We start from the raw sequence: 27,305 nt of genomic DNA, 5'->3' as shown, positions 1-27,305 counted from the left end.
TTCACAACAGAGCTCACTACATATGAATTTATACAGTTACCATTATTGAGAGCTCACTACATACAGATTTATATAGCCACCACTAGAGGGAGCTCACTGCATACACATTTATATAGCCACCACTATAGGGAGCTCACTACATACAGATTTATACAGCCACCACTATAGGCAGTCCCTGCAGTTCTGTATTTAGGACGCTCAGAAGTTCTGTATGGCGCCATATAGTGTTCCATACAGTGGAATATTGAAGGTTTTTTTCCCATTGGGCCCATGTTCCCTTTATAACATGACATTCACAACAAGTATGCCAAACATGCGCTTTTTTCCTGCAGAAACCTCCATTTGCAGTTAGAAGTCCATAGAGGTATGTATTGTAGAGCTCTGCAGTCCAAGTCCAAGTTTCCTATTACGGCTCATGTGTATGATCCCGTACCGAAATCCTCTTGTAGTGAAACTGTATTATTTGAAGTACATAGAAGTGTCGTATAGCTCCACAGTCCAAGTCCAAGTCGCTTATTATGGTGCTTGGGCAAACAATGACATGTATGGGTTGTGCTGGGGTCAAGATAGACACTTGACTTAGATGCTGGACGTGTCAGGTGAACGATAAATGGCACCTGGGTCCTCTATGATCACGAGTGGGGCACATACCAATTGTACAGTGCATTTCTGCCCATTATAGACCTGCAATGATAGGTTGCTATAGGTAGAAGCTTATTGTAAAAAGAGTAATGTGACTCTGAGAAAAGTCATGCATGCAGAAATTCAGATACCCCCTAGGGTTTCACAAAATGTTTTAACAATTGCTTTCCCCTGTATACTGAAATTCTGCAGCAGTGGATATCCTCTCTTGATTTGATGTTTTCTCCATGGTATGCATCCAGTCCAGACAAACCTCTGCAGCACACACCTCTGCAGCAGTGGATATCCTCTCTTGTCTTGATGTTTGCTCCATTGTATGTATCCAGTACACACAACCTCTGTAGCATAAACCTCTGCAGCAGTGGATATCTTCACTTGTCTTGATGTTTGCTCCACTGTATGCATCTAGCCTAGACAAACCTCTGCAGCACACACCTCTGCAGCAGTGGATATCTTCACTTGTCTTGATGTTTGCTCCACTGTATGCATCTAGCCTAGACAAACCTCTGCAGCACACACCTCTGCAGCAGTGGATATCCACAATTGTATTGATGTTTGCTCCACTGTATGCATCTAGCCTAGACAAACCTCTGCAGCACAAACTTCTGCAGCGGTGGATATCCTCACTTGTCTTGATGTTTGTTCGATTGTATGTTTACAGTCCAGACAAACCTCTGCAGCACAAACCACTGCAGCAGTGGATATCCTCACTTGTCTTGATGTTTGTGTTATGAATGGGCACCGAGGAGGATAGCAGGCCCAAGCTAAGCCACAGAACACCAGAGAGGTTGGTAACTAAGTGGATGCAGACCCCTGATCCTGTCCACACAACTAGCAGTAGCGGTGGAGCGTGCCTACGGTGATCCTAGAGCCTAAGCCTAAAGCAAGAAAGGGGAAATCTAAACTGCCCCAGAGCAGACCCCAAAGGAATAGATAGCCCCCAAACATATATTGTCAGTGAGATAAGTTGAAAACACAAACGCAGGCAGAAAAATAGACTGAGCAAATGATGGGGCCCACACTGCCTAGACAGGACAGGAAAGGAAAGACACTGTCTGCAATCACGCAAAAAACCCTGCAAAAAGTCCAACACATCTGATGCACAAAAACACTGAAGTCGCATGACTTCACCCCCACTATATCAGCACTCTGGTATATTCTGAAAGCAAAGCAAAAAGAGACCAATATAACAGGGGACAAGACAAACTGGCACATGCAGTAACATATGGGTGGTGATTCAGCACAGCCCCAGACGGAGCTGGCTGACCCGCACAAAGCAGAGATAAACAAAACCAGATCAAATGCAAACAGAATAACAAATGAACCACTTAGCTGAATATGCAGGGAAAGAGCAGGAGACATCAGACCTCAGCAGGAACAGGAAGAAAATCACCAGCAGGGATAGAGGGAGTCGGCTGTCTTAAATCCCAATCAGAAACCCCAGATCTCCAATCGTCTTCCTCATTATCAGGTGGCAAGCCTCTGTCAATCAGATCAGCTCCACTACCTTCAGTAACCACCAGAGGGAGTCTAGAAAGAGAACTCGCAACCCCTCTGTCAATCTGACCAGCTCCACTACCCTCAGTAATCACCAGAGGGAAGCCAGAGAGAGAATTCACAACAGTTTCCCCCATTGTATGTATCCAGTCCAGACAAACCTCTGCAGCACACACCTCTGCAGCAGTGGATACCCTCAATTGCCTTGATGTTTGTTCCATTGTATGTATCCAGTCCAGACAAACCTCTGCAGCACAAACCTCTGCAGCAGTGGATACCCTCACTTGTCTTGATGTTTGTTCAATTGTATGTATCCAGTCCAGACAAACCTCTGCAGCAGTGGATATCGTCTCTTGTCTTGCTGTTTGCTCTGTTGCATGTATCTAGCCTAGACAAATCTCTGTAGCACACACCTCTGCAGCAGTGGATACCCTCACTTGTTGATGAGTGTTACATTGTATATCTCTCAGGAATCCAGGCTGTGGAGCTCACAGAGGATGATCTAAACTGGCTGCAATTGTAGAAAGCATGTCAAAAGTTTTATGTCTTTCCACGCTTTCAGCCTTTGCATATATATTTCTGATTGTTAAATTCACTGACACTAGGCAGAGATTTAGAATCATAAAGAATTGATGCTATAAATTTCCAGAGCCTTTCATATACATACACGTAGTCTCCTGCCACACTGTATAATCAGATGAAGATTCGCCTTATTCCCCGGCCCATTCACCAATCTTATTGTTATCTCTTTATCGCAGGGGGCAGAGTGCTCATCTTACATAAGCCGCTGGAATATATTCTTACTGTATGGGAGAGGTTTAGATCACCTAAGCAGAAGGTAATCCTCTTTTGTACAGGAGAGATGTGATACCCGGGCACCACAACAGATGCTGGGCGGGCTGGCTGTATCGTTGGCATTTGTATGGCACAATGCACTGCTCTCCAGGAATTATAGTAATAGCAGTTGATTAGGTAGCTAGTTATAGTGATGCAGGCTTTAGCAGGGTGCATCTTTAACTCAATACTCAGTGATCCGCCAGCCTAAGAAGATGACACCGGATGCACACAAATACGGACAGAAAGAGAGAGAGAGAGAGCCGAAGCAGTGGGGAAAAGTGGAAACATATGCTGGAGCCAGGAGAGGTGAGTAACATCCCCTGCAAAGGCATACAGTTACAGTATGTGCACACATTGCGGATTGCTGTGTGGAATTTTCTGCGCGGAATCTGCGCGGAATCTGTATCTCTTGGCAAAATCTGCAGGTCAAAATCTGCGCGTTTTATGCAGATTTACTGCAGATTTCGCCTGCGTTTTTATACCTGCAGATTCCTATAATGGAAGGTTGCGGAAGCCGCACAAAGAATTGACATGCAGAAAAAAAACGTGCACAGCAAATTTTTTTTCCATAGGTTAACAATGTTTTGATACACATGTGCGGATTAATTACGGATCCGCAGCGGAAAATCCGCTGTGGATCGGCAATCAATCCGCAATGTGTGCAAACAGCCTTAAGTATTCAATTTCTAGCTGCCTGCAGCCACCACTAGATGGAGCCTAGGAGCTGAAAGGTGTATTCTAGTCTAAGCAAATAATGCCCTCGTCCAACTGCATAGACTGGACCTCGTCCAACTGTGACCACAGGAAACATCTGCCCCCTTGGCTGTTCCCAGCCTGCTTACAAGCCAGGACAGCCAAAGGGCTGGAAATGGTGGTATACCATACCATGGCCGGCGTCGCCTCCTGATATCTGCATCCTCAGAATACAGATATAGTTGAATATAATAGTGGAACAGATGGCTCCCTCTTCCACCATTCAGCCTATTTGTCTGAGTTTCAGTGAAGCAGAAGCAATGACATCACTGGATCGCACCTACACTAAGAAGAACCTCAATCCACACAATGCACCCAGCAGAGCAGCGCAATAAGCGAACAGAGCAAGGTCTGTCAGTACTTGGGGGGAAACTGTGGGGTCATCATACTATGTGTATGAGTCTGTGGAGGCCTCATACTGTGTGTGAGGGTCTGTTGGGACATTATGCTGTGTGAGGGATTCATACTGTGTGTGAGGGTCTGTGGGGACATTATACTATGTGTGGGGGCTGTGAGAACATTATGCTGTGTAGGGGCATCCTACTGTGTGTGAGGGGCTGTGAGAACATTATGCTGTGTGAGGGTGTGGCGCCCCTGAGGCTCAGTCGCCACAGAGGTACTGCACCTTCTCCTAAGGTGTAGTGCCCCACTATTCAGGTAAGGTGGGAACTCCTTTCCACACTCCAACGCTCGCACCCCACACAACAGGGTAGTTCTGCATAACCACATTACGGCTCCTTGCTCAGAGAGTAGCAGAGCACCTTTGGTGGTTCCCTGCTTGGAACACTGGACGTGCTGGGAGGTGGGTGGAGTTAAGATACATAAAAGAGTGGGAAAGTGTAGGAGGACAGGTCAGTCTGACAGAAGGTCAGTCGGGTAGGAAGTCACTCAGACAGGAGTGAGGATCCCTGGAAGAAGGGATGGAGGAAGGAGTGCTGCAGCTGCCTCAGTGATCTGAGCTAACTGGCACGGGAAAGGAAAGGAAAAGAAGGAGAAAGACGTAGAACTGAAATCTAAGCTTCCGTAAGAAAGAAAGACAAGTACGGAATGAAGGAGTAGAGAGAACAGAGAGGACGTGGGTTAGAAGAGGAACCCTGCCTATAGGTCCCTGAGGTTGTATGGACACTTATGGTTCTGGAGCAGACACCGGTGGAGTAGTGGGCTGTAAATGCACTACTCCCAACTAAGACTTGGGGAACAACAGCAATTGGATAGAGAGCCGGGATTCAAGAGAAGGGAGTCCCCGAAGCAGACTACAGCTGTCTGCCGTACAAGTAGAGTTATTGGGAACATCTGATAGGAGGAACTCCAGTGTAACTCAGTACTAGGAGATCTTCACACTTTAAGGCGCTATAGAGGAGACGTTCAGAAAGGTACATGTTGGCGGAGTGTTGGAGGGGAGAATCCTAACTTGCCCGGAGGTTGATTGAGTCTCTGACCCGGAGGACCTGGCCCGGAGGCAGGCCGCTATAGCTGGGTACCATTCTCTACACCGCCTGCACCTCTCCTCTTCCATTGCATCCACGCTGCCCTGGGGCTACAGCTTCACCTGTGGGGAGCTACACCATCTAGGCTGCAACACACCACCAGCCCCAGTTGATCTGTCTGCAGCGTCGGCTCAACACCTCACTTGCCGAACACCACAGGTGGCGTCACAAACTATTCCATTAACTACATTCCACTATTTACATTTCCGCCATTGCTTGGGCGCCCGGGGCCACGGACCGGGTCACCGCTTCTGTGACACATCCCGCTGACACTGGCCCGGTACCGAGTACCCTACAGCCCCGGGAGGGCGACCCAAGGGCATCATACTGTAGGTGAGGAGCTGTGGGGACATTATACTGTGTGTAGGGGCTGTGAGAACATTATGCTGTGTGGGGACATCATACTGTGTGAGGGTCTGTGGGGACATTAAACAATGTGTGGGGGCTGTGATAACATGTAGGAATATTAAATCATGTGTGGAGACATGTTATTGTGTGGTGGGGAGAGCTGTGGGGTAATCATACTTTGTGTGAGAAGTTATGGGGGCATCTTACTGTGTGTGAGGACATTATACTGTGTATGGGGGCTGTGAGAACATTATGCTGTCTAGGGGAATCCTACTGTGTGTGAGGGGCTGTGGGGGCATTATACTGTGTATGAGGGGCTGTGAGAACATTATGCTGTGTGGGGGCATCATACTGTATGTGAGCAGCTGTGGGGACATTATACTGTGTGTAGGGGCTGTGGGGACATTATACTGTGTATGGGGGCTGTGAGAACATTATGCTGTGTAGGGGCATCCTACTGTGTGTGAGGGGCTGTGGGGACATTGTACTGTGTGTGGGGGCTGTGAGAACATTATGCTGTGTGGGGGCATCATACTGTGTGTGAGGAGCTGTGGGGACAATATACTGTGTGTGAGGAGCTGTGGGGACATTATACTGTGTGTGGGGGCTGTGAGAACATTATGCTGTGTAGGGGCATCCTACTGTGTGTGAGGAGCTGTGGGGACATTATACTGTGTGTGGGGGCTGTGAGAACATTATGCTGTGTGGGGGCATCATACTGTGTGTGATGAGCTGTGGGGACATTATACTGTGTGTGGGGGCTGTGAGAACATTATGCTGTGTGGGGACATTATACTGTGTGTGAGGAGCTGTGAGAACATTATGCTGTGTGAGGGTCTGTTTGGGGCATTATACTGTGTGTGGGGGCTGTGATAGCATTACGCTGTGTAGGGGCATCCTACTGTGTGTGAGGGGCTGTAGGAATATTAAATCATGTGTGTGGAGACATTTTATTGTGTGGTGGGGAGGGCTGTGGGGTAATTATACTTTGTGTGAGAAGTTATGGGGACATCATACTGAGTGTGGGGGAGGTGATGGGACCATACTGTGTGGGGGAAGCTGTTAATCAAGGTACAAGGGCTGAATAAAGGGAGCAATTGATTTATAAACTTTCTAAAAAGCAGTATATTACCGGTATATGGTTTTGATTCGCTGCTACAGGTAAGAATACAAGTTACAATAAGCCCTAATATAACATGTATTAGCAGTAGCAGCAAGTCTGCAGACTTCTGCTCAATAAATAGTGGTACAATTAATATAAATTAATGATAATAATAACAACATTATAATTAATAATAATAATAATAATAATACTAATAATAAACAAAATTAATTTCAGCCATACACTGCCAAAGTAAATATTACCATATAGTGCTAGAGTAATACCAACATACAGAAACCAAATAATACAGTTGTGTACATAACAGTGCTGTCCAGTAACATACACTGCAACACTGAATACCGCCATACAGTGCTCAATTATCCTAACATATACTGACTAAATAAAACTTCCATATAACTGCCTGGAGGCCAGTGCTATCCAGTGACACTATAGCCATGCATTGATAAAAGAAAATACCACTATACAGTGCACAAAATAATACCAACATCTAATGACTAAGTAACACTTTTACACAACTGCATAAATAACATTGCTATCCAGTTTTTCCACAGCCATACATTGCAACAGCAAATACCGCCATATAGTGTTCAAATAATACAAAGAGACAGTAACAAAATAACACTTTCATACAGCTGCCTAAAAGGAAATACTATTCTATACCACCATAGCCATTCAATGCAAAAGTAAATATTGCCAGATGGCCAGTCCGGCCCTGCAACTGACTATAACCAATGCTACCCAGTGCTATCCACAACCATGTACTGACAAAAAATAGCACCATATAGGGCCCTAATATCATAAATGCCACCATACCTTGCTCAAAACAATACCAACATAGAGTAAAAAAAAAAACTTCCATACAAATATCTAACTAAGAATTCTATTCAGTATTTCCATAGTGATACATTGCAAAAGTAAATATCACCATACAGTGCCGAAATGATACCAACATATAGCGGCCAAATAAAACTTATATACAGCAGTGTTTTCCAGTACCGCATAAACCATCCTCTGCAAAAATGAATACCTCCATACAGTGCACTATTATGCTAATATACAATATCAATGCTATCAAGTGCCATCGCATCCATGCATTGCAAAAGTGTCGCCAAACAGTGCTGAAATAATACCAACATACAGTGACGACATTAAAACTCCATACACAGGCGCAAATACAAAGATGGCATTTGCACCCGGACTCTGGTACCTGAGAGGCCCACAAAAGCAGACGCCGGCATTATAAATGGCCCATAATAAGGTAGAGGTGCCCGGTTCCAGACCGTGCATTGGGGCCCAGTTATGAGTATACATCGGGGGATTCGTGCTTTTCAGCCGCAGACACTCGATACAGCGCATGTCACAAGGAATGTGCTGCATTTACCACCCCGGCACCATGGGCATCATATACATTTTCACATATTTGGCAAAGTGCACGAACAGCTGATGCTGAAATGAATCCAGGGACCTCCGCACAAGACATAGCTACATATGGGTCACAGCTGGGGGGGGTGCTCTGCTGTCCCCATATAGTGTTACATACTGTGCTGCAGACCCTAATCGTACCAGGATTTCTGCACTAGCAAAAACATTTCAGATTCCCTGATGGGAAGTCGATCAATGGCATCTCCCAATTCAGCCCACTGACCTCAAGGAAGCTCTGGAGGACCAGACACACCATTGATTTCAATACACCAAATGTAATACTGTATTTCCCCTGTGGTGGCGCTGCAGGGAAATGAAACGCTTGCTGTTTGATACACTCTCACAGATCACAGCTGATTGATAAGGATCCGGCTTATTCTGCTTACTGTAAGGGGACCCTGCTACTAAAAAGTAGCGCTCAACCCCTTCAGGGAAATAATCTGTGACTCCCCCAAAATGTCATTTTTCTTTGGGGCACGTCTAGTCCCATTCTAGGATCCCTCTGCCTCCAAAATATTTCCAAACCGCCCACTTTAGGAGACATAGTTTTACTGAAAACATTTTGCAAGTCAGTTTGTTGGAACGTCCTGGTAAGATCTGGACTGATGGTAAGTATTCAGGTTATTATTAAAAAACACTAGACCCCCTTTTCTAGGGCATGGAAGCCCCCAAATATTCCTGATTGCCCTTTTTATCCTATGTAGGAGCGAATGACCCAAACTCTCTTCCTTATTTGCCAAGATTGGTGTGCCTGTGGATAAGGGTCAAGCCTGAGCCGTGGCCCCATTTTTCCGCGTTGGTTCATCTTTCCCCGATCTAGCTGCTGCATATCCCGCTATATACTATTATACTATTATAACTTACAGGCATGTCCCCTTTAAGAATAGTAATAGTCCACAATAATTTCTGTAAACCGCTCATAGCCGCTTGACTGATACTATCAAACAATGCTGGATAAAGCCCCCGTGGGCGTCCGTCTCAATCGTGGCCATTGTAGATATATAACACTAGAAATGCAAAGAGAGACCCAGATATTCCGAGTGCAACATCAACCAGTGAAAGGGTGTAGGACTGTGGAGAGGTTAGTAAGGGGTTAAACGAGATGGATTCCTTCAGGAGCATTTTTTTAAACTAAATGTGTGTATTTAGTTCAAAGAATAATTTTTGCAATAAAGTCTCTTTAATTTTTTTTTATATTTGTTTTGCTTTTAAAGGGGTCCTGTCCTTTGCTCAAAAAAGTTAAATAGCTTGTAAAAATCCTTGAGCTCCCGATTCTATGACTTTTTTTCCGTTTTGTGATGCGTCGCTGCATTGCAGAGATATTCACATTTGTTGCTTTTGGAGCACAGCATGTGAAATTTCTTCTTGCAGCACAACTGTGCGTTTCTTCAGAGTCTTCTCTGGGGGCTGCACTATCACCACTCCCTCCCAATCCTTGCTAATCACAGGTCAGAAGCTGATCTAGTAATCTCAGATGCTACTGAGCTGTGATATGCAGCATCTGGGATGGGTGTGAAACTCTGAGGAAACGCCCAGTTGGTCTGCAAGTTGAAATTTCACATACTGCACTCCAAAAGCAACAAATGTGACTATCTCTGCAATGGAACAAAGTAGCTCAAAATGGAAAAAATCGTCAGTATCGGGACAGCTCAGGGAATTTTACAAGGTAGTTAATTATTATTGTTTGTTTCCTTGCACATTGCTGGCTGCAGAATGAGATGAACTAAAAATTAATCAGTGAGGTCTGTTCTGATAGGAGAGTTTGTAAACTTTTTTTATTGAGCTGATTTCTGAAAACAAATTACATCAAAATCGAGCTGAACTTTGATGTGGTCATAAATCATCACTCAATAAAACACAGATAAAAGAGTTACAAAACTCTGCCATCAGACCCAGCTTACCAACTGATTCTTAGTTATCTCATCCTGTAGCCAACAATAGACACTGTGCCACAAAGCCCAGGATTAGAAAGACACGACAGCTATATTTCAAAAACAGCGCCACACCTATCCACAGGTTGGGTGAGGTATTGCAATTCAATTTCGTTCAGGCGGATAGAGCAGAGCTGCAATACCAGACGCAACCCAAATATACATGTGGCGCTGTTTCTAAAAGAAAACAAGCATTTTTTTTTAAGTCCTGTACAACCCCTTTAATACTTTGCGCCCAATACAAGATCTTCTCAATCCTCCTGACATCCCATCATTTACATAACTTCCATATTTCTTCCTTTTTTCCTTCTGCTGCGTTAGCAGCTTTGCTTCTCTATATCAGACCTGAATTCACTTCATGCTACATAGTTAAAGTCATTCTACACAGAATATCATTTTTAAATCAGGGGAGGGGGTGAGGGTGTCCAACCCCTGAGACCCCCACTGAGCACAAGAATACTGATTAAGGAAGTTTTTCCATTAAAATAAATAGATATGAACACATCCAAACATGCTGATATTTCCTGTCTCCTGCAGCTCACTTGTCAGCTTTGCTGAATAGACTAGGTCAGAAGGTGCAGAGTCATCACATTATCATTTTAAATCATCTGACTTTACCAATACAACAGTAAATAAATAAATTAAAAAAAATATCATATTTGGTATCCCCAAATCTGCAAACGTCCTCTGTAACAAAATATTAAATAATTTTACCTAAAAGGTATACACCATGAAGAAAAACAAAAAAATCAAAATTCCGGTGCTGCAGCACCTTCCCCCCAAAACGTAATAAAAAGCTATCAAAAAAGTACAAATAAAAAAAACAATAAAAACAATGGAAAAATAAAAAAAAAAGTTGCGGGTCTCAGAAAATGTAAATCCTATTTTTTTCAAAAAATGTCATAGAATCATAGAATCATAGAATCGTAGAGTTGGAAGGGACCTCCTGGGCCATCTGGTCCAACCCCCTGCTCAAAGCAGGATTCGCTAAATCATCCCAGTTAGATGTCTGTCCAGCCTCTGTTTGAAGACTTCCATTGAAGGAGAACTCACCACTTCTCGTGGCAGCCTGTTCCACTCATTGATCACTCTAACTGTCAAAAAGTTTTTTCTAATATCTAATCTGTGTCTCCTCCCATTCAGCTTCATCCCATTGCTTCTAGTCTTTCCTTGTGCAAATGAGAATAAAGTTGATCCTTCTACAATGTGACAGCCCTTTAGATATTTGTAGACAGCTATTAAGTCTCCTCTCAGTCTTCTCTTTTGCAAACTAAACATTCCCAAATCCTGCAACCTTTCCTCATAAGACAGGGTTTGCAGACCGGTCACCCATGTCATATTTTTTTAACCCCTAAAATATAAAATAACACTTATACCACCTTGGTATTGGCATAATTGTACTGACCTGAACAATCACATTACCGGGTCATTTTACAGCACATTGAACACCAAAATGAAGCCCAAAAAACAAAGTAAGAATTTAGATTTTTTTTTCACCTTCTTACCCCATCTGGAAACTTTTTTTTCCCCCCATATTTCCATACATTATATGATAGATTGAAAACTACAACTCGTCTTCCAATATCAAGGGAGAGATGAAAAGAAAAGTTACGGTGGCTGCTTTCTTTCATAAACAGCGCCACACCTGTCCGCTGGTTGTGTGAGGTATTGCAGCTCATCCTTATTTATTTCAATGGAACTGAGCTGCAATACCAAACACAACCAGTGAACAGTTGTGGCGCTGTTTCTGAACAAAAGCATCCACTCTTTCTATCCACGGAAGAGAACATGAAGCAGGAGTACCAGACTTGACTGATTGTCTCCGAGTCTTTGAAATCAGCATTTCCCTGTTTTTTGACCCTTTTATCCTTATAGCACACTGATTTCTGATGTGATCGATGGTGGGCAGCGAGCGTGGGGAGGGGGGGTGATCACCACTTTTCTTTTCTATCCTTGTATTTAGGACGGTATAAAAAAAATTCACACGGCCTAAATCATTGTAGTGAAGAAGGATGGGGGACAATGGACATTCCTGAATGAGTCACCTCCAGTAATGGGGCAGCCATTCAGCTCAGTGTTCTGGAGCACCGCTTGCAGCCCGTGTTCTTTGGTGAGGACCATTCAGCGCTGAGGTCATGACTTTGCAGCCGGATAATCTCTGGATGATGCGGTTACATAAGATCAGAGGTCGGGGAACGTCTTTTTTTCTTTTGAGGCTCCATGCTTGTTAGATGATCGATGACGCACTGATCTTCTTGATTGCAGCATATCCTATGTTACATATTGGTACATGTTGTTTTCTAGTTATATCTCTTCCCGTTATGTTACCCATCTTGGGGTCCAGTGATGTAGAATGGAGGAGGTCTGAGTAGCCCAAGGCGTAAAAATGTAATAGGAGCGCAAAAATTTCACCCCTCACGGTCAAAATGATCAATTTACCAGCACCCTTGCCCTAAGCAATCTTAGATGAGCGACTGGCAAGTGATTCTTCTTCTAGTAGTGAGGGACCAGCAAGCAGGATCAGCTAAGCTTAGGATTAGAGTGAGAGTTATGGATAGAGCTAGAGGTAGGAATAGTGGTATGGCTAGGGTTAGGGATTATGGTAGGGTTAGGGATAGTGCTAAGGTTTAGGCTAGGGTTAGCGTTAGCTCTAGGGATAGGATAGAACCATGATTAGATTAGTGATAGTGCTGGGGCTAGGGCTATTGCTAGGGTTAGGGATAGTGCTGGGCTTAGGGATGGTGCTAGGGTTAGGGCTGATGCTGGTCTTAGGGATGGTGCTGGGCTTAGGGATGGTGCTAGGGTTAGGGCTGATGCTGGTCTTAGGGATAGTGCTGGGCTTAGGGATGGTGCTAGGGTTAGGGCTGATGCTGGTCTTAGGGATGGTGCTGGGCTTAGGGATGGTGCTAGGGTTAGGGCTAATGCTGGGCTTAGGGATGGTGCTGGGCTTAGGGATGATGGTAGGGTTATGGATAGTGCTAAGGACAGGGTCAGGGCTAGTGCTAAAATTAGGACTAGGGTTATCATTAGCTCTAAGGGTAGGATAGTACTATGGTTAGGGATCGTCCTGGACTTAGGGACTTAGGGATGGTGCTCGGCTTATGGATGGTGATAGGGTTAGGGATAGAGCTGGAGATAGGGCAAGGGTTAGGGTTAGTGCTAAGGTTAGGGCTAGGGTTAGGAATAGTGCCCAGGTTAGGGCTAGGGTTAGCGTTAGCTTTAGGGATAGCATAGTACTATGGTTAGGGATAGTGCTAGGGTTAGGGATAGTGCTAAGGTTAGGATAAGGGTTAGCATTAGCTCTAAAGGTAGACAGTACTATGATTATGGATAGTGCTAGGGTTAGCTTTATGGCTAGGATAAGAAAATAGTTACAAAATGAAAAAATGTAATAAAGATCTAATAAGTTACAAATATTACAATGTATAACTCTTTTCAACATTTTATGTCAGATTTCAGCTAAAGGCAGAAAATAACTAGATGATCAAGGAGCAAACTATAATTACATTATGTGCTTGGGGGATAAGAGGTTCAATTCAAGAATAGTAGAAGATCTTCAGGGAGCCCACTGGCTAGAGGGGCAAACAATACTTACCTTCTCCTGGGCACTGGTAGCTCACGCAGCGCCACTCTTGGGGTCGGTGGTGGATTGAGGGTTTAGGCTCTGTATTTGGTCTAGTTTGGATTCTGCATTGGTCACACCATTTTGGCTTGAGGTAGTCTGGGCCTGGGTTTGTTAAGTCGGTCAGGGGTCTGTATTTAGGAGGTCTGGTCTTTATTTATAGGGTCTGACTTGTGGTCTCGGTTTAGATGGCTGGTTTGGGGGTCTGTATTTGTTTAGAGGGTCTTGTTTAAAGTCTGTATTTATTTAGGCAGTCTGTTCTGAGGTCTTTATTTTTTAGGGGGTCTAGTTAGGAGAATGGTCTGGGGGTCTTTATTCATTTTGAGGCGTAGTAAGGAGGTCTTAGGCACTAACAGTAAATCGAATGGCATATTTTGAGGGTATGTCCTACAGAAGTGCACACATCACATGGTGGAACGTGTCGCATTGGTCTGCATTAGACCTGCATACACTATACATTATGAAGACTGCTGCTTCATTTGTTCAGTTAGATGCAAAAAAAAAGTACCAGATGTAAAGGTAAAATTACTCCAAGGTCCTTTTGTTAGGTCGAATATCAAGATGACAATAATCCAAAAATTTCCTAAAAGAGTGCCACCCCTGTCCACAGGTTGCATGTGGTATTGCAGTGCAGCAATATTCACTTTGATGAGTCTGAGCTGCAATACTAGGCACAACCTGAGGACAGGGGTGGCGCCATTTCTAAAAGAAGTCTAACACGTCCAGCTCCTTGAACAAGAAGGAGGGCACTCGCATTCCTACCTGTAACCAAACTGGACACGATGAGAGGAAGGACGAGCATCTGGAGCATTCTCATCAGCAGCTCTCCAGGAAAAGAGAAGTACTTGATCTCCCGGAAGGACATTTTATATGATCGGACAGAAAATCCCAGGATGATACCTGTAGGTAAGGAGAAGAAGAGTCACACGGAAGAACTGCTGCACATATTGGCCATAACAATAGGGATATTATGGCGGTGCCCCTAACCTCATATATCCTTATCTCCTCTATTAACCCTTCCAGGACGCTGAGATATGAGGTTCTGTAGGAAAAGTGCCCCTAGTGGGGAAATATGTCGGGACATACTGTATTATATGTCACCTATGCAGGATAGACATCTGATTATAGGGGTCCTAATGATGGGAATACTCAGTCACAGCATATATATTTCCATGAAAGAGAATTTTTGCAAGAATCGGTGGAGATGTGGGTTGGCAACTCCCATAAACTTCAATGGTGGTAGCCTGTATTATGAGAATGGAGCATTGAGATTTTAGTGCTGTGTATGGCAGCCTGTATTATGTGAAAGGAGCAATGAGATTTTAGTGCTGTTTATGGCAGCCTGTATTCTGTGAATGGAGCATTGAGTTATTAGTGCTGCATATGGTAGCCTGTATTATGAGAATGGAGCATTGAGATTTTAGTGCTGTGTATGGCAGCCTGTATTATGTGAATGGAGCATTGAGTCATTAGTGCTGCATATGGTAGCCTGTATTATGAGAATGGAGCATTGAGATTTTAGTGCTGTGTATGGCAGCCTGTATTATGTGAAAGGAGCAATGAGATTTTAGTGCTGTTTATGGCAGCCTATATTCTGTGAATGGAGCATTGAGATTTTAGTGCTGTGTATGGCAGCCTGTATTATGTGAAAGGAGCAATGAGATTTTAGTGCTGTTTATGGCAGCCTGTATTCTGTGAATGGAGCATTGAGATTTTAGTGCTGTGTATGGCAGCCTGTATTCTGTGAATGGGGCATTGAGATTTTAGTGCTGATTATGGCAGCCTGTATTCTGTGAATGGAGCATTGTGATTTTAGTGCTGTGTATGGCAGCCTGTATTCTGTGAATGGAGCATTGTGATTTTAGTGCTGTGTATGGCAGCCTGTATTCTATGAATGGAGAATTGTGATTTTAGTGCTGTGTATGGCAGCCTGTATTCTGCAAATGGAGCTTACGGAAGGTGATTTGCATCACATTTAAAGTAATACTTTTTGAGCTTTCTTTGACAACCTGTATCCTGTCACTAGAACATTGAGATATACAGCCTGTATTCTGTAAATGGAACATTGTGATAGGGATCTATAATACTTTTAAATTTATCAGATTATGTGCTATTGTTTGCATCCTGTATTCTGAGAAAGCAGTTTTCGGAAGGAAATCTGTAAGGCATATACAGTCATCAGAATATTATGTTGTATATCGCAGACTGTATTCTGAGGATGAAACATTAAGAAGGGGATCTTTATATCAGAATTTAATGCTGTATTCTGAAAATGGAATATTGAGATAGAGATCTATTATACTTTTAGAGTTATCAGATTATTTACTGTTTTTGGCATTCTGTATTCTGTGAATGGAGCATTGAGATGGGGATCTGGGATCCTTTAGTAGTAAATAGAATTCAATGTTGTTTATGACAGTCGTTTTTGTGTAAATGGAACATATAGACAGGGATCTATGATGCTTGTATAGTCATCAGAATATTTAGCTGTTTTGGGCTGTTATACAGTGACTGAAGCAGTGAAATTTTAATTCTGCTTATGGCAGCCAGTATTCTGTGAATGAAGCATTGAGACAGGGATCTATCATGCTTTTATAGTCATCAGATTATATGCTATTTATAGCAGCCTGTATTCTGAGGATGCAGTTTTCAGAAGGGAATATGTAAAGCATATATAGTCATCAGAATATTGTGCTGTTTATGGCAGCCTGTATTCTGAGGATGCAGTTGTCAGAAGGGAATTTGTAAGGCATATATACAGTGGGGAAAAAAAGTATTTAGTCAGTCAGCAATAGTGCAAGTTCCACCACTTAAAAAGATGAGAGGCGTCTGTAATTTACATCATAGGTAGACCTCAACTATGGGAGACAAACTGAGAAAAAAAAAATCCAGAAAATCACATTGTCTGTTTTTTTTTTCATTTTATTTGCATATTATGGTGGAAAATAAGTATTTGGTCAGAAACAAAATTTCATCTCAATACTTTGTGATATATCCTTTGTTGGCAATGACAGAGGTCAAACGTTTTCTGTAAGTCTTCACAAGGTTGCCACACACTGTTGTTGGTATGTTGGCCCATTCCTCCATGCAGATCTCCTCTAGAGCAGTGATGTTTTTGGTTTTTCGCTTGGCAACACGGACTTTCAACTCCCTCCAAAGGTTTTCTATAGGGTTGAGATCTGGAGACTGGCTAGGCCACTCCAGGACCTTGAAATGCTTCTTACGAAGCCACTCCTTCGTTGCCCTGGCGGTGTGCTTTGGATCATTGTCATGTTGAAAGACCCAGCCACGTTTCATCTTCAATGCCCTTGCTGATGGAAGGAGGTTTGCACTCAAAATCTCACGATACATGGCCCCATTCATTCTTTCATGTACCCGGATCAGTCGTCCTGGCCCCTTTGCAGAGAAACAGCCCTAAAGCATGATGTTTCAACCACCATGCTTTACAGTAGGTATGGTGTTTGATGGATGCAACTCAGTATTCTTTTTCCTCCAAACACGACAAGTTGTGTTTCTACCAAACAGTTCCAGTTTGGTTTCATCAGACCATAGGACATTCTCCCAAAACTCCTCTGGATCATCCAAATGCTCTCTAGCAAACTTCAGATGGGCCCGGACATGTACAGGCTTAAGCAGTGGGACACGTCTGGCACTGCAGGATCTGAGTCCATGGTGGCGATGGGTGTTATAAATGGTAGGCCTTGTTACATTGGTCCCAGCTCTCTGCAGTTCATTCACTAGGTCCCCCCGCGTGGTTCTGGGATTTTTGCTCACCGTTCTTGTGATCATTCTGACGCCACGGGGTGGGATTTTGCGTGGAGCACCAGATCGAGGGTGATTATCAGTGGTCTTGTATGTCTTCCATTTTCTAATTATTGCTCCCACAGTTGATTTCTTCACTCCAAGCTGGTTGGCTATTGCAGATTCAGTCTTCCCAGCCTGGTGCAGGGCTACAATTTTGTTTCTGGTGTCCTTTGACAGCTCTTTGGTCTTCACCATAGTGGAGTTTGGAGTCAGACTGTTTGAGGGTGTGCACAGGTGTCTTTTTATACTGATAACAAGTTTACACAGGTGCCATTACTACAGGTAATGAGTGGAGGAAAGAGGAGACTCTTAAAGAAGAAGTTACAGGTCTGTGAGAGCCAGAAATCTTGATTGCTTGTTTCTGACCAAATACTTATTTTCCACCATAATATGCAAATAAAATGAAAAAAAAACAGACAATGTGATTTTCTGGATTTTTTTTTCTCAGTTTGTCTCCCATAGTTGAGGTCTACCTATGATGTAAATTACAGACGCCTCTCATCTTTTTAAGTGGTGGAACTTGCACTATTGCTGACTGACTAAATACTTTTTTTCCCCACTGTAGTCATCAGAATATTGAGCTGTTTATGGCAGCCTGTATGCTGTGGATAACACACAACAATAAAGTAGAAACGCCATTGGCATTGCACTGGATGATGGCACTTTTCTAACCAGCAGTAACGTAGCAGCCGCATGGTCACACCATATCGTGCTCCATACTCCATTCACATCCAGAGCAGCATTCAAACTTTAGGTAAAAATCCATGTGCAGAAAGAAAGCAGAGAGATTTTGTATGCAGCTTTGGATGTGACTTGTGTATAAGTTTTGACGTCATGTGAGATCATAATTACAATTGTGGCCTTTTATGGTGAATGAGTCTCTTTGATTTCTCTTTGTACACAACATTTCAGTGACATCCTTAGCTCCTGCTCCAAATCTCTACAAATTAAAACCAGACATAAAGCATAATAAAAAGAGGAACATATTGGGTGGACGTCTGGAGAGAAAGCCTCATGACTTACATAGTAAAAAGCCAATCTACCATGGTATGTCATAGGATTTGCTCGGATACTTCTCTAGATATATTTGATGTACTTACGTTGTACATAATAAGCAACAAAGAAATCATTAACATAATAAATGATAATAAATAATATTAGATAACGAATCATCAAACAAAGCTAAAATGGTAATAATAATGTAAAACAATAAGAAAATAATGAAAAATAACATCACATCATAAAATAATACAATAAAACTAAATAATAAATAATCTATATATATAAAGCTGAGTGTATGTATGTGTATGTATCAAGCCACGCCCACTTCACATAGCCTCACGCCGTCTGCATAGCCACACGCAAAGCCCCGTCCACACACCCAACGTTGTTAGTGCACACGGGCGGAGACACATTCACCTCGAAAGCCACCCTGCAAAACTCATCTGCTGCGATGTCCCAGCCGCTGCAAGCTACAATCAGGGCCGCCACCTTCAGAGTATCGGTGTGCGGCAGGCACAGGCCACATCTAGCTCCGTCGTGTCTAGAATGGAGTTGCTCCTGTGAGGCTTGATGTCAAGGGAAAGGGAGGAGCCTCATGGATTACACCGCTGTGCTCATAACAGGAAGTTAAGGGCAGTGTGAGGGGAAGAGAGGGGTGAGGTGAAAATGAGAGGAGTGAGGTGAAAATAATAGGAGTGAGGGGAAAATGAGAGGAGTAAGGGGAAAATGAGAGGAGTGAGGGGAAAATGAGAGGAGTGAGGGGAAAATGAGAGGAGTGAGGGGAAAATGAGAGGAGTGAGGGGTAAATGAGAGGAGTGAGGCGAAAATGAGAGGAGTGAAGGGAAAATGAGTGAGGCAAAAATGAGAGGAGTGAAGGGAAAATGAGAGGAGTGAGGGGAAAATGAGAAGAGTGAGGGGAAAATGAGAGGAGTGAGGGGAAAATGAGAGGAGTGAGGGGAAAATGAGAGGAGTGAGGGGAAAATGAGATGAGTGAGGGGAAAATGAGAGGAGTGAGGGGAAAATGAGAGGAGTGAGGGGAAAATGAGAGGATTGAGGGGAAAATGAGAGGAGTGAGGGGAAAATGAGAGGAATGAGGGGAAAATGGGAGGAGTGAGGGGAAAATGAGAGGAGTGAGGGGAAAATGAGAGGAGTGAGGGGAAAATGAGAGGAATGAGGGGAAAATGGGAGGAGTGAGGGGAAAATGAGAGGAGTGAGGGGAAAATGAGAGGAGTGAGGGGAAAATGAGAGGAGTGAGGGGAAAATGACAGGTGTGAGGTGAAAATGACAGGTGTGAGGGGAAAATGAGAGGAGTGAGTGGAAAATGAGAGGAGTGAGAGGAAAATGGGAGGAGTGAGGGGAAAATGAGAGGAGTGAGAGAAAAATGAGAGGAGTGAGGGGAAAATGAGAGGAGTGAGGGGAAAATAGTGGCGTGAGGGGAAAATTAGAGGAGTGAGAGAAAAATGAGAGGAATGAGGGGAAAATAGTGGAGTGAGGTGATAATGAGAGGTGTGAGGGGAAAATGAGAGGAGTGAGGGGAAAATGAGAGGTGTGAGGGGAAAATGAGAGGAGTGAGGGGAAAATGAGAAGAGTGAGGGGAAAATGAAAGGAGTGAGGTGAAAATGACAGGTGTGAGGCGAAAATGAGAGAAGTGAGGCGAAAATGAGAGAAGTGAGGGGAAAATGAGAGGAGTGAGGGGAAAATGAGAGGATTGAGAGGAAAATGAGAGGAGTGGGGTGAAATGAGAGGAGTGAGGGGAAAATGAGAAGAGTGAGGGGAAAATGAGAGGAGTGAGGTGAAAATGACAGGTGTGAGGTGAAAATGAGAGGAGTGAGGGGAAAATGAGAGGAGTGAGGGGAAAATGAGAGGAATGAGGGGAAAATAGTGGAGTGAGGGGAAAATAGTGGAGTGAGGGGAAAATGAGAGGAGTGAGGTGAAAATGACAGGAGTGAGGGGAAAATGAGAGGAGTAAGGGGAAAATGAGAAGAGTGAGGGGAAAATGAGAAGAGTGAGGGGAAAATGAGAAGAGTGAGGGGAAAATGAGAAGAGTGAGGGGAAAATGAGAAGAGTGAGGGGAAAATGAGAAGAGTGAGGGGAAAATGAGAAGAGTGAGGGGAAAATGAGAAGAGTGAGGGGAAAATGAGAAGAGTGAGGGGAAAATGAGAGGAGTGAGGGGAAAATGAGAGGAGTGAGGTGAAAATGACAGGTGTGAGGTGAAAATGAGAGGAGTGAGGGGAAAATGAGAGGTGTGAGGGGAAAATGAGAGGAGTGAGGGGAAAATGAGAGGAATGAGGGGAAAATGGGAGGAGTGAGGGGAAAATGAGAGGAGTGAGGGGAAAATGGGAGGAGTGAGGGGAAAATGAGAGGAGTGAGGGGAAAATGAGAGGAATGAGGGGAAAATGAGAGGAGTGAGGGGAAAATGACAGGTGTGAGGTGAAAATGAGAGGAGTGAGGGGAAAATGAGAGGTGTGAGGGGAAAATGAGAGGAGTGAGAGGAAAATGAGAGGAGTGAGGGGAAAATGAGAGGAGTGAGAGGAAAATGAGAGGAGTGAGGGGAAAATGAGAGGTGTGAGGGGAAAATGAGAGGAGTGAGGGGAAAATGAGAGGAGTGAGGGGAAAATGAGAGGAGTGAGGTGAAAATGAGAGGAGTGAGGGGAAAATGAGAGGTGTGAGGGGAAAATGAGAGGAGTGAGGGGAAAATGAGAGGAATGAGGGGAAAATGGGAGGAGTGAGGGGAAAATGAGAGGAGTGAGGGGAAAATGAGAGGAGTGAGGGGAAAATGACAGGTGTGAGGTGAAAATGAGAGGAGTGAGGGGAAAATGAGAGGTGTGAGGGGAAAATGAGAGGTGTGAGGGGAAAATGAGAGGAGTGAGAGGAAAATGAGAGGAGTGAGGGGAAAATGAGAGGTGTGAGGTGAAAATGAGAGGAGTGAGGGGAAAATGAGAGGAGTGAGGGGAAAATGAGAGGAATGAGGGGAAAATAGTGGAGTGAGGGGAAAATAGTGGAGTGAGGGGAAAATGAGAGGAGTGAGGTGAAAATGACAGAAGTGAGGGGAAAATGAGAGGAGTAAGGGGAAAATGAGAAGAGTGAGGGGAAAATGAGAAGAGTGAGGGGAAAATGAGAAGAGTGAGGGGAAAATGAGAAGAGTGAGGGGAAAATGAGAAGAGTGAGGGGAAAATGAGAAGAGTGAGGGGAAAATGAGAAGAGTGAGGGGAAAATGAGAAGAGTGAGGGGAAAATGAGAAGAGTGAGGGGAAAATGAGAAGAGTGAGGGGAAAATGAGAAGAGTGAGGGGAAAATGAGAGGAATGAGGGGAAAATAGTGGAGTGAGGGGAAAATAGTGGAGTGAGGGGAAAATGAGAGGAGTGAGGTGAAAATGACAGGAGTGAGGGGAAAATGAGAGGAGTAAGGGGAAAATGAGAAGAGTGAGGGGAAAATGAGAAGAGTGAGGGGAAAATGAGAAGAGTGAGGGGAAAATGAGAAGAGTGAGGTGAAAATGACAGGAGTGAGGGGAAAATGAGAGGAGTAAGGGGAAAATGAGAAGAGTGAGGGGAAAATGAGAAGAGTGAGGGGAAAATGAGAAGAGTGAGGGGAAAATGAGAAGAGTGAGGGGAAAATGAGAAGAGTGAGGGGAAAATGAGAAGAGTGAGGGGAAAATGAGAAGAGTGAGGGGAAAATGAGAAGAGTGAGGGGAAAATGAGAAGAGTGAGGGGAAAATGAGAGGAGTGAGGGGAAAATGAGAGGAGTGAGGTGAAAATGACAGGTGTGAGGTGAAAATGAGAGGAGTGAGGGGAAAATGAGAGGTGTGAGGGGAAAATGAGAGGAGTGAGGGGAAAATGAGAGGAATGAGGGGAAAATGGGAGGAGTGAGGGGAAAATGAGAGGAGTGAGGGGAAAATGGGAGGAGTGAGGGGAAAATGAGAGGAGTGAGGGGAAAATGAGAGGAATGAGGGGAAAATGAGAGGAGTGAGGGGAAAATGACAGGTGTGAGGTGAAAATGAGAGGAGTGAGGGGAAAATGAGAGGTGTGAGGGGAAAATGAGAGGAGTGAGAGGAAAATGAGAGGAGTGAGGGGAAAATGAGAGGAGTGAGAGGAAAATGAGAGGAGTGAGGGGAAAATGAGAGGTGTGAGGGGAAAATGAGAGGAGTGAGGGGAAAATGAGAGGAGTGAGGGGAAAATGAGAGGAGTGAGGTGAAAATGAGAGGAGTGAGGGGAAAATGAGAGGTGTGAGGGGAAAATGAGAGGAGTGAGGGGAAAATGAGAGGAATGAGGGGAAAATGGGAGGAGTGAGGGGAAAATGAGAGGAGTGAGGGGAAAATGAGAGGAGTGAGGGGAAAATGACAGGTGTGAGGTGAAAATGAGAGGAGTGAGGGGAAAATGAGAGGTGTGAGGGGAAAATGAGAGGTGTGAGGGGAAAATGAGAGGAGTGAGAGGAAAATGAGAGGAGTGAGGGGAAAATGAGAGGAGTGAGAGGAAAATGAGAGGAGTGAGGGGAAAATGAGAGGTGTGAGGGGAAAATAGTGGAGTGAGGGGAAAATGAGAGGAGTGAGGGGAAAATGAGAAGAGTGAGAGGAAAATGAGAGGAGTGAGGGGAAAATGAGAGGTGTGAGGTGAAAATGAGAGGAGTGACGTGAAAATGAGAGGAGGACTCGGGGTCTGTACTGGGGACTGGTCAGTCGGCTCATCACTAGTAAGCACAACATGTGCTGCCTAATCAAGCTCTAAAGGCACCGGAAATAAATAATAAATAAATAGATAGATAATAGATAATATATAATAGATAGATGATAGATGGATAGATAGTAGATAGATGATAGATAGATAGATAGATAGATAGATAGATAGATAATAGTTGGATAATAGACAGATATATAATTGATGGATGGCAGTACAGTGGCTCAGTGGTTAGCACTGCAGCCTTGCAGCGCTGGGGTCCTGGGTTCAAATCCCACCAAGGACAACATCTGCAAGGAGTTTGTATGTTTTCCCCATGTTTGCGTGGGTTTCCTCTGGGTACACTGGTTTCCTCCACATTCCAAAGACATACTGACATACTGATTTAGACTGTGAGCACTAATGGGGACAGCGATGATAATGTGTGCAAACTGTAAAGCGCTGTGGAATATGTTAGCGCTATATAAGCAATGCATGATAGATAATAAATGGATGAGAGTCCTCTCTGGCTGTCGGTCACCCTTAGTCCTGGCTGTCACAGAGCATTGATTATTCTGGATACAACTATATACAGATTTACTGTCTGCAAATGGAAAAAAAAGTGCTCATTGTTGAAAAATGAAAACATAAAGAACCTGATTTTGGATTCCTGTAATAATGCTGAAATGACAGGAGGATCCGGTACTCACCGACAATGACGGCGATGATGGTGAACAGCACGAAGCCATTCCTCAGGAGGAAACTTTTGACGTCGTCCTTTGAGATGTTCTGCACCTTCTTCTTGGCCATCATGGAGCGTTGGCGCACACCTTGCTGGAAGCGCTCCATCCTGTTCCCGGATCGCGGATCTTCTCCGTTGCTTTTAGTCATTTGTGCCGGGTACAGTCGCCTCTCCTCCTAGTCTAATGGCTACTGGAAATTCCAGCGGATGATCAAAGGCGGCAGGTCGGCCAGGAAGAAGAGCTGTAACACAAGAAGTGAATGAGCTTTTATAGGGATGAGACAAGTCTGAGGCCACAGATCCTGCAGGGACACGAGGGATGGAGAGCGACATCCGGAGGGATAGATGGATTATTATTATTATTTATTTCTATAGCGCCATTGGTTCCATGGTGCTGCACATGAGAAGGGGTTACATACAAATTACAGATATCACTGACAGTAAACTAACAATCACCGACTGATACAGAGGGGAGAGGACCCTGCCCCCGGGGGCTTAGGCCTGTTTCACACTTCAGTTTTTTCTCATCAGTTAAAATCCGCCAAAATGGCGGAAAGCGGATCCGTTGTTAACTGAAGTGAACGGATGTCAGCGGTCCGGTTTTTTGGCGGATCCGTTGGCTGAAGAAATTTAAAGGAACCGCAGTCCGGGGACGAGAGAGAAAGAGAGAGATTCCCAGCTGACTTCCTTTCTCCGGGCATGCGCACTGTAAAGTGCGGATCCTACAGCCAAAAAACGTTGCAGGGTCCGTCCAGGCATGCCGGCGGACACAAACATTTTGGCGGATCCACAAAAAAACAGTTCCAACGGATGGCCATCCGTCAAGATCCACCGGTAATGCAACTCAATGGGGAAAAAACGGATCCGCCAAAAAAAATGGCAGATCCGTTTTTTTCAAAAACTGGCGGATTTTGACTGATGGTCAAAAACGGAAGTGTGAAAGAGGCCCATGCTACAGGATGGTGGGAAAAGAGACAGTAGGTTGGGGGGGTTGCAGCAGTTCCGGTGATGGTTGAGGTGATATCTTCGGTAGTGATAGATAGATAATAGATAGATAGATAGATAGATAATATATATAATAGATAGATAATCGGTAGTGATAGATAGATAATATATATATAATAGATAGATAATGGATAGATAGATAATAGATAGATAGATAATATATATAATAGATAGATAGATAATGGATAGATAGATAGATAGATAGATAGATAATAGATAGATAGATGATAGATAGATAGATAGATGATAGATAGATAATAGATAGATGATAGATAGATAATAGATATATAATAGATAGATAATAGATGATAGATAGATAGATAGATAGATAATAGATAGATAGATAGATGATAGATAGATGATAGATAGATAGATGATAGATAGATGATAGATAGATAAATAATAGATAGATGATAGATAATAGATCATGGATAGATAATAGATATATAATAGATAATGGATAGATAATAGATAGATAATAGATATATAAATATATATAGAATAGATAGATAATAGATATATAATAGATATATAATAGATAGATGATAGATAGATAATGGATAGATAGATAATAGATTTCAGACGTATACAGATCTTGGATGAATGAGTCATTGATGGATAATAGATATTACAGTGATTTTCTGTTACTCCGCTGATAATTCTTTCTCATCCTGATGACGTAGTAATTAAAGTCACTAATTATTAACCCTCCGCACATGGGATATTTTGTAAAGTTCCATCCTTCCATTATAATGCGACTCATCGATTTAGCAGTGTCAGCGTTCTGCCGCCCTCCAGCTGTTGTGACACTGCAACTTCCAGCATTTCCTGACAGTCACAGAGAATGTCCCATACAGTTTAGTGATGAGTTTGTCATGTGGCACAGAGGTGCTATCAGCGGCTTTACATGGGACTGAAGGTTAATCTGCCACGTGTCATGGTTGATGGATCGTGCTATACCAGTCCAACCTGATCCAAAACCATTAGGTGGAATAATATTAGCACAGATGCAGCAGAGCTGAACTTGACATTTTGCGCTTTCTGCTTCCTCACAGAATTATGCTGCAGATTTGACCTCGTTTTGTGTTGTAGAATTATCACATTGTGCTGTGACGTCTAGCTATAAGCACGTTTGTGAGCGCTCTGTCTCTTCAATGTAGCAGAGCTGAGTTTGTCATGGAGTATTTTGCAATCTAAAACGTTATCTAATGAAAAAGCGGCAACAAACTCAGCTCTGCTACGTCAGTAGAGATATCAGCGGAGCTCTGGCCACGTCTGGGGCTCCCACTAGCAACAGAGAACAGATTGTCTGGGAATTATCCGCAGATTTGCAGGAATGCGTGTGATTCTTTGATTCTGGTGCTAAATCCCCCCCCCCCCCCGAAACAGTTGATGAATGAACGCTCCACGTTGGGGAAGCGTGGTGGCGGAGGAGGGGGGGGCACTTATTTATTTTCATGACATAGGAGAACTAAAACCCGACACAGATGTAACAGAGCTGACTTTGTCATTGCATGCTGCATTGTGAGCGCAAGGTGAACCCGCCACTGCTACATCTGAGTGTGCAGTATAAAAGTTGGCAAAAAAGTTTGAAAAAAGCCAATAGAATCAATGATAATGAAGCACAAAGATACAAATCATGTGGAAACAATCGGAGACAGAGCTGACAATCGAATCGATGCAATGTATCAACTTGTAGCGAACATTCCGCCGCTTCCGGACGCCCAAAATCACCAAATTCCCTCTTTTTTGGGCACGAAATAAAGGATATTTCTGAAGATTGGGACTCACCTTTGTGTGGCGGAGGCTGGAGATGGGGCAAGAAAGCTCCAAAAAGCAAGAAGAGGACTCAGAGAGGGCAGAGCGGACTTTGGGAAGAAGCATGTGTTCTCCAGCAAGCTGGTGTGTCTATGACTTAAGGCAAGGGGAGGAGATAGCCCAACCAACAGAGAGAGGGAGAAAGCAGTGTGTGAGGAGGAGACCCCAGCCCTGTGCTTCTGGAATATTGATCAGCCCCCCCCCTCGGCCCCTGCTTTTATTTTTTTTTTTACCCCGGGATTTTACGCTTTTATCAGCCTGGAATGTAAGATCCTGAGAGTTTCGTAAACCGGAGTGGCCGCCGGTCCCTGCGGAAAGTGACCCATTTACTGGGGAATGTGCAGCACACGAGTCTGCGGCTCCGGGCCTCACCATACAGCTGTAACATAATACCAGCGTATGCGCTGAAATATGCAGCAGCTCTATATGTGACCCGACCGGCCGGTTATCAGAACGCCGAAACATCCGGAAAATGCCCCATAAGACACAAGTATAGCCACCAACATTAAGGAGACAAGCTACAGCTGACAAGCGTGAGAAAGTCACTGTCCGTCAGAGTGAGGTCGCCTTGTCGTGGCCGGTGGGCGCACACACTCTGGCCAATGTAGCGTCAGGGTGCCTGAA

At 44.0% G+C, this 27,305-nt stretch overlaps 1 protein-coding gene across 1 annotated transcript in view; it reads right to left on the bottom strand.

The window, feature by feature from the left end:
- The window catches only part of SLC1A3 (solute carrier family 1 member 3), a 70,242-nt gene extending 43,440 nt beyond the window's left edge, over window positions 1–26,802 (bottom strand). Inside the window, exons 1-3 of the mRNA XM_073543947.1 lie at window positions 26,655–26,802; window positions 23,827–24,100; window positions 14,425–14,562 (exon numbers count right to left, since the gene is read on the bottom strand). Coding sequence (XP_073400048.1) covers window positions 14,425–14,562; window positions 23,827–24,007 — 319 coding nt within the window. The 5' untranslated portion in view covers window positions 24,008–24,100; window positions 26,655–26,802. The remainder of the gene's footprint in view (window positions 1–14,424; window positions 14,563–23,826; window positions 24,101–26,654) is intronic.
- Window positions 26,803–27,305: the final 503 nt, after the last annotated feature.

Source organism: Dendrobates tinctorius, unplaced genomic scaffold (assembly GCF_039654945.1).
Source record: "Dendrobates tinctorius isolate UK_male_01 unplaced genomic scaffold, ASM3965494v1 ptg000135l, whole genome shotgun sequence".
NCBI lineage: Eukaryota > Metazoa > Chordata > Amphibia > Anura > Dendrobatidae > Dendrobates > Dendrobates tinctorius.
The sequence above is the reverse complement of the archived record's forward strand: the minus strand, read 5'-3'. Positions and strand labels throughout refer to the sequence as shown.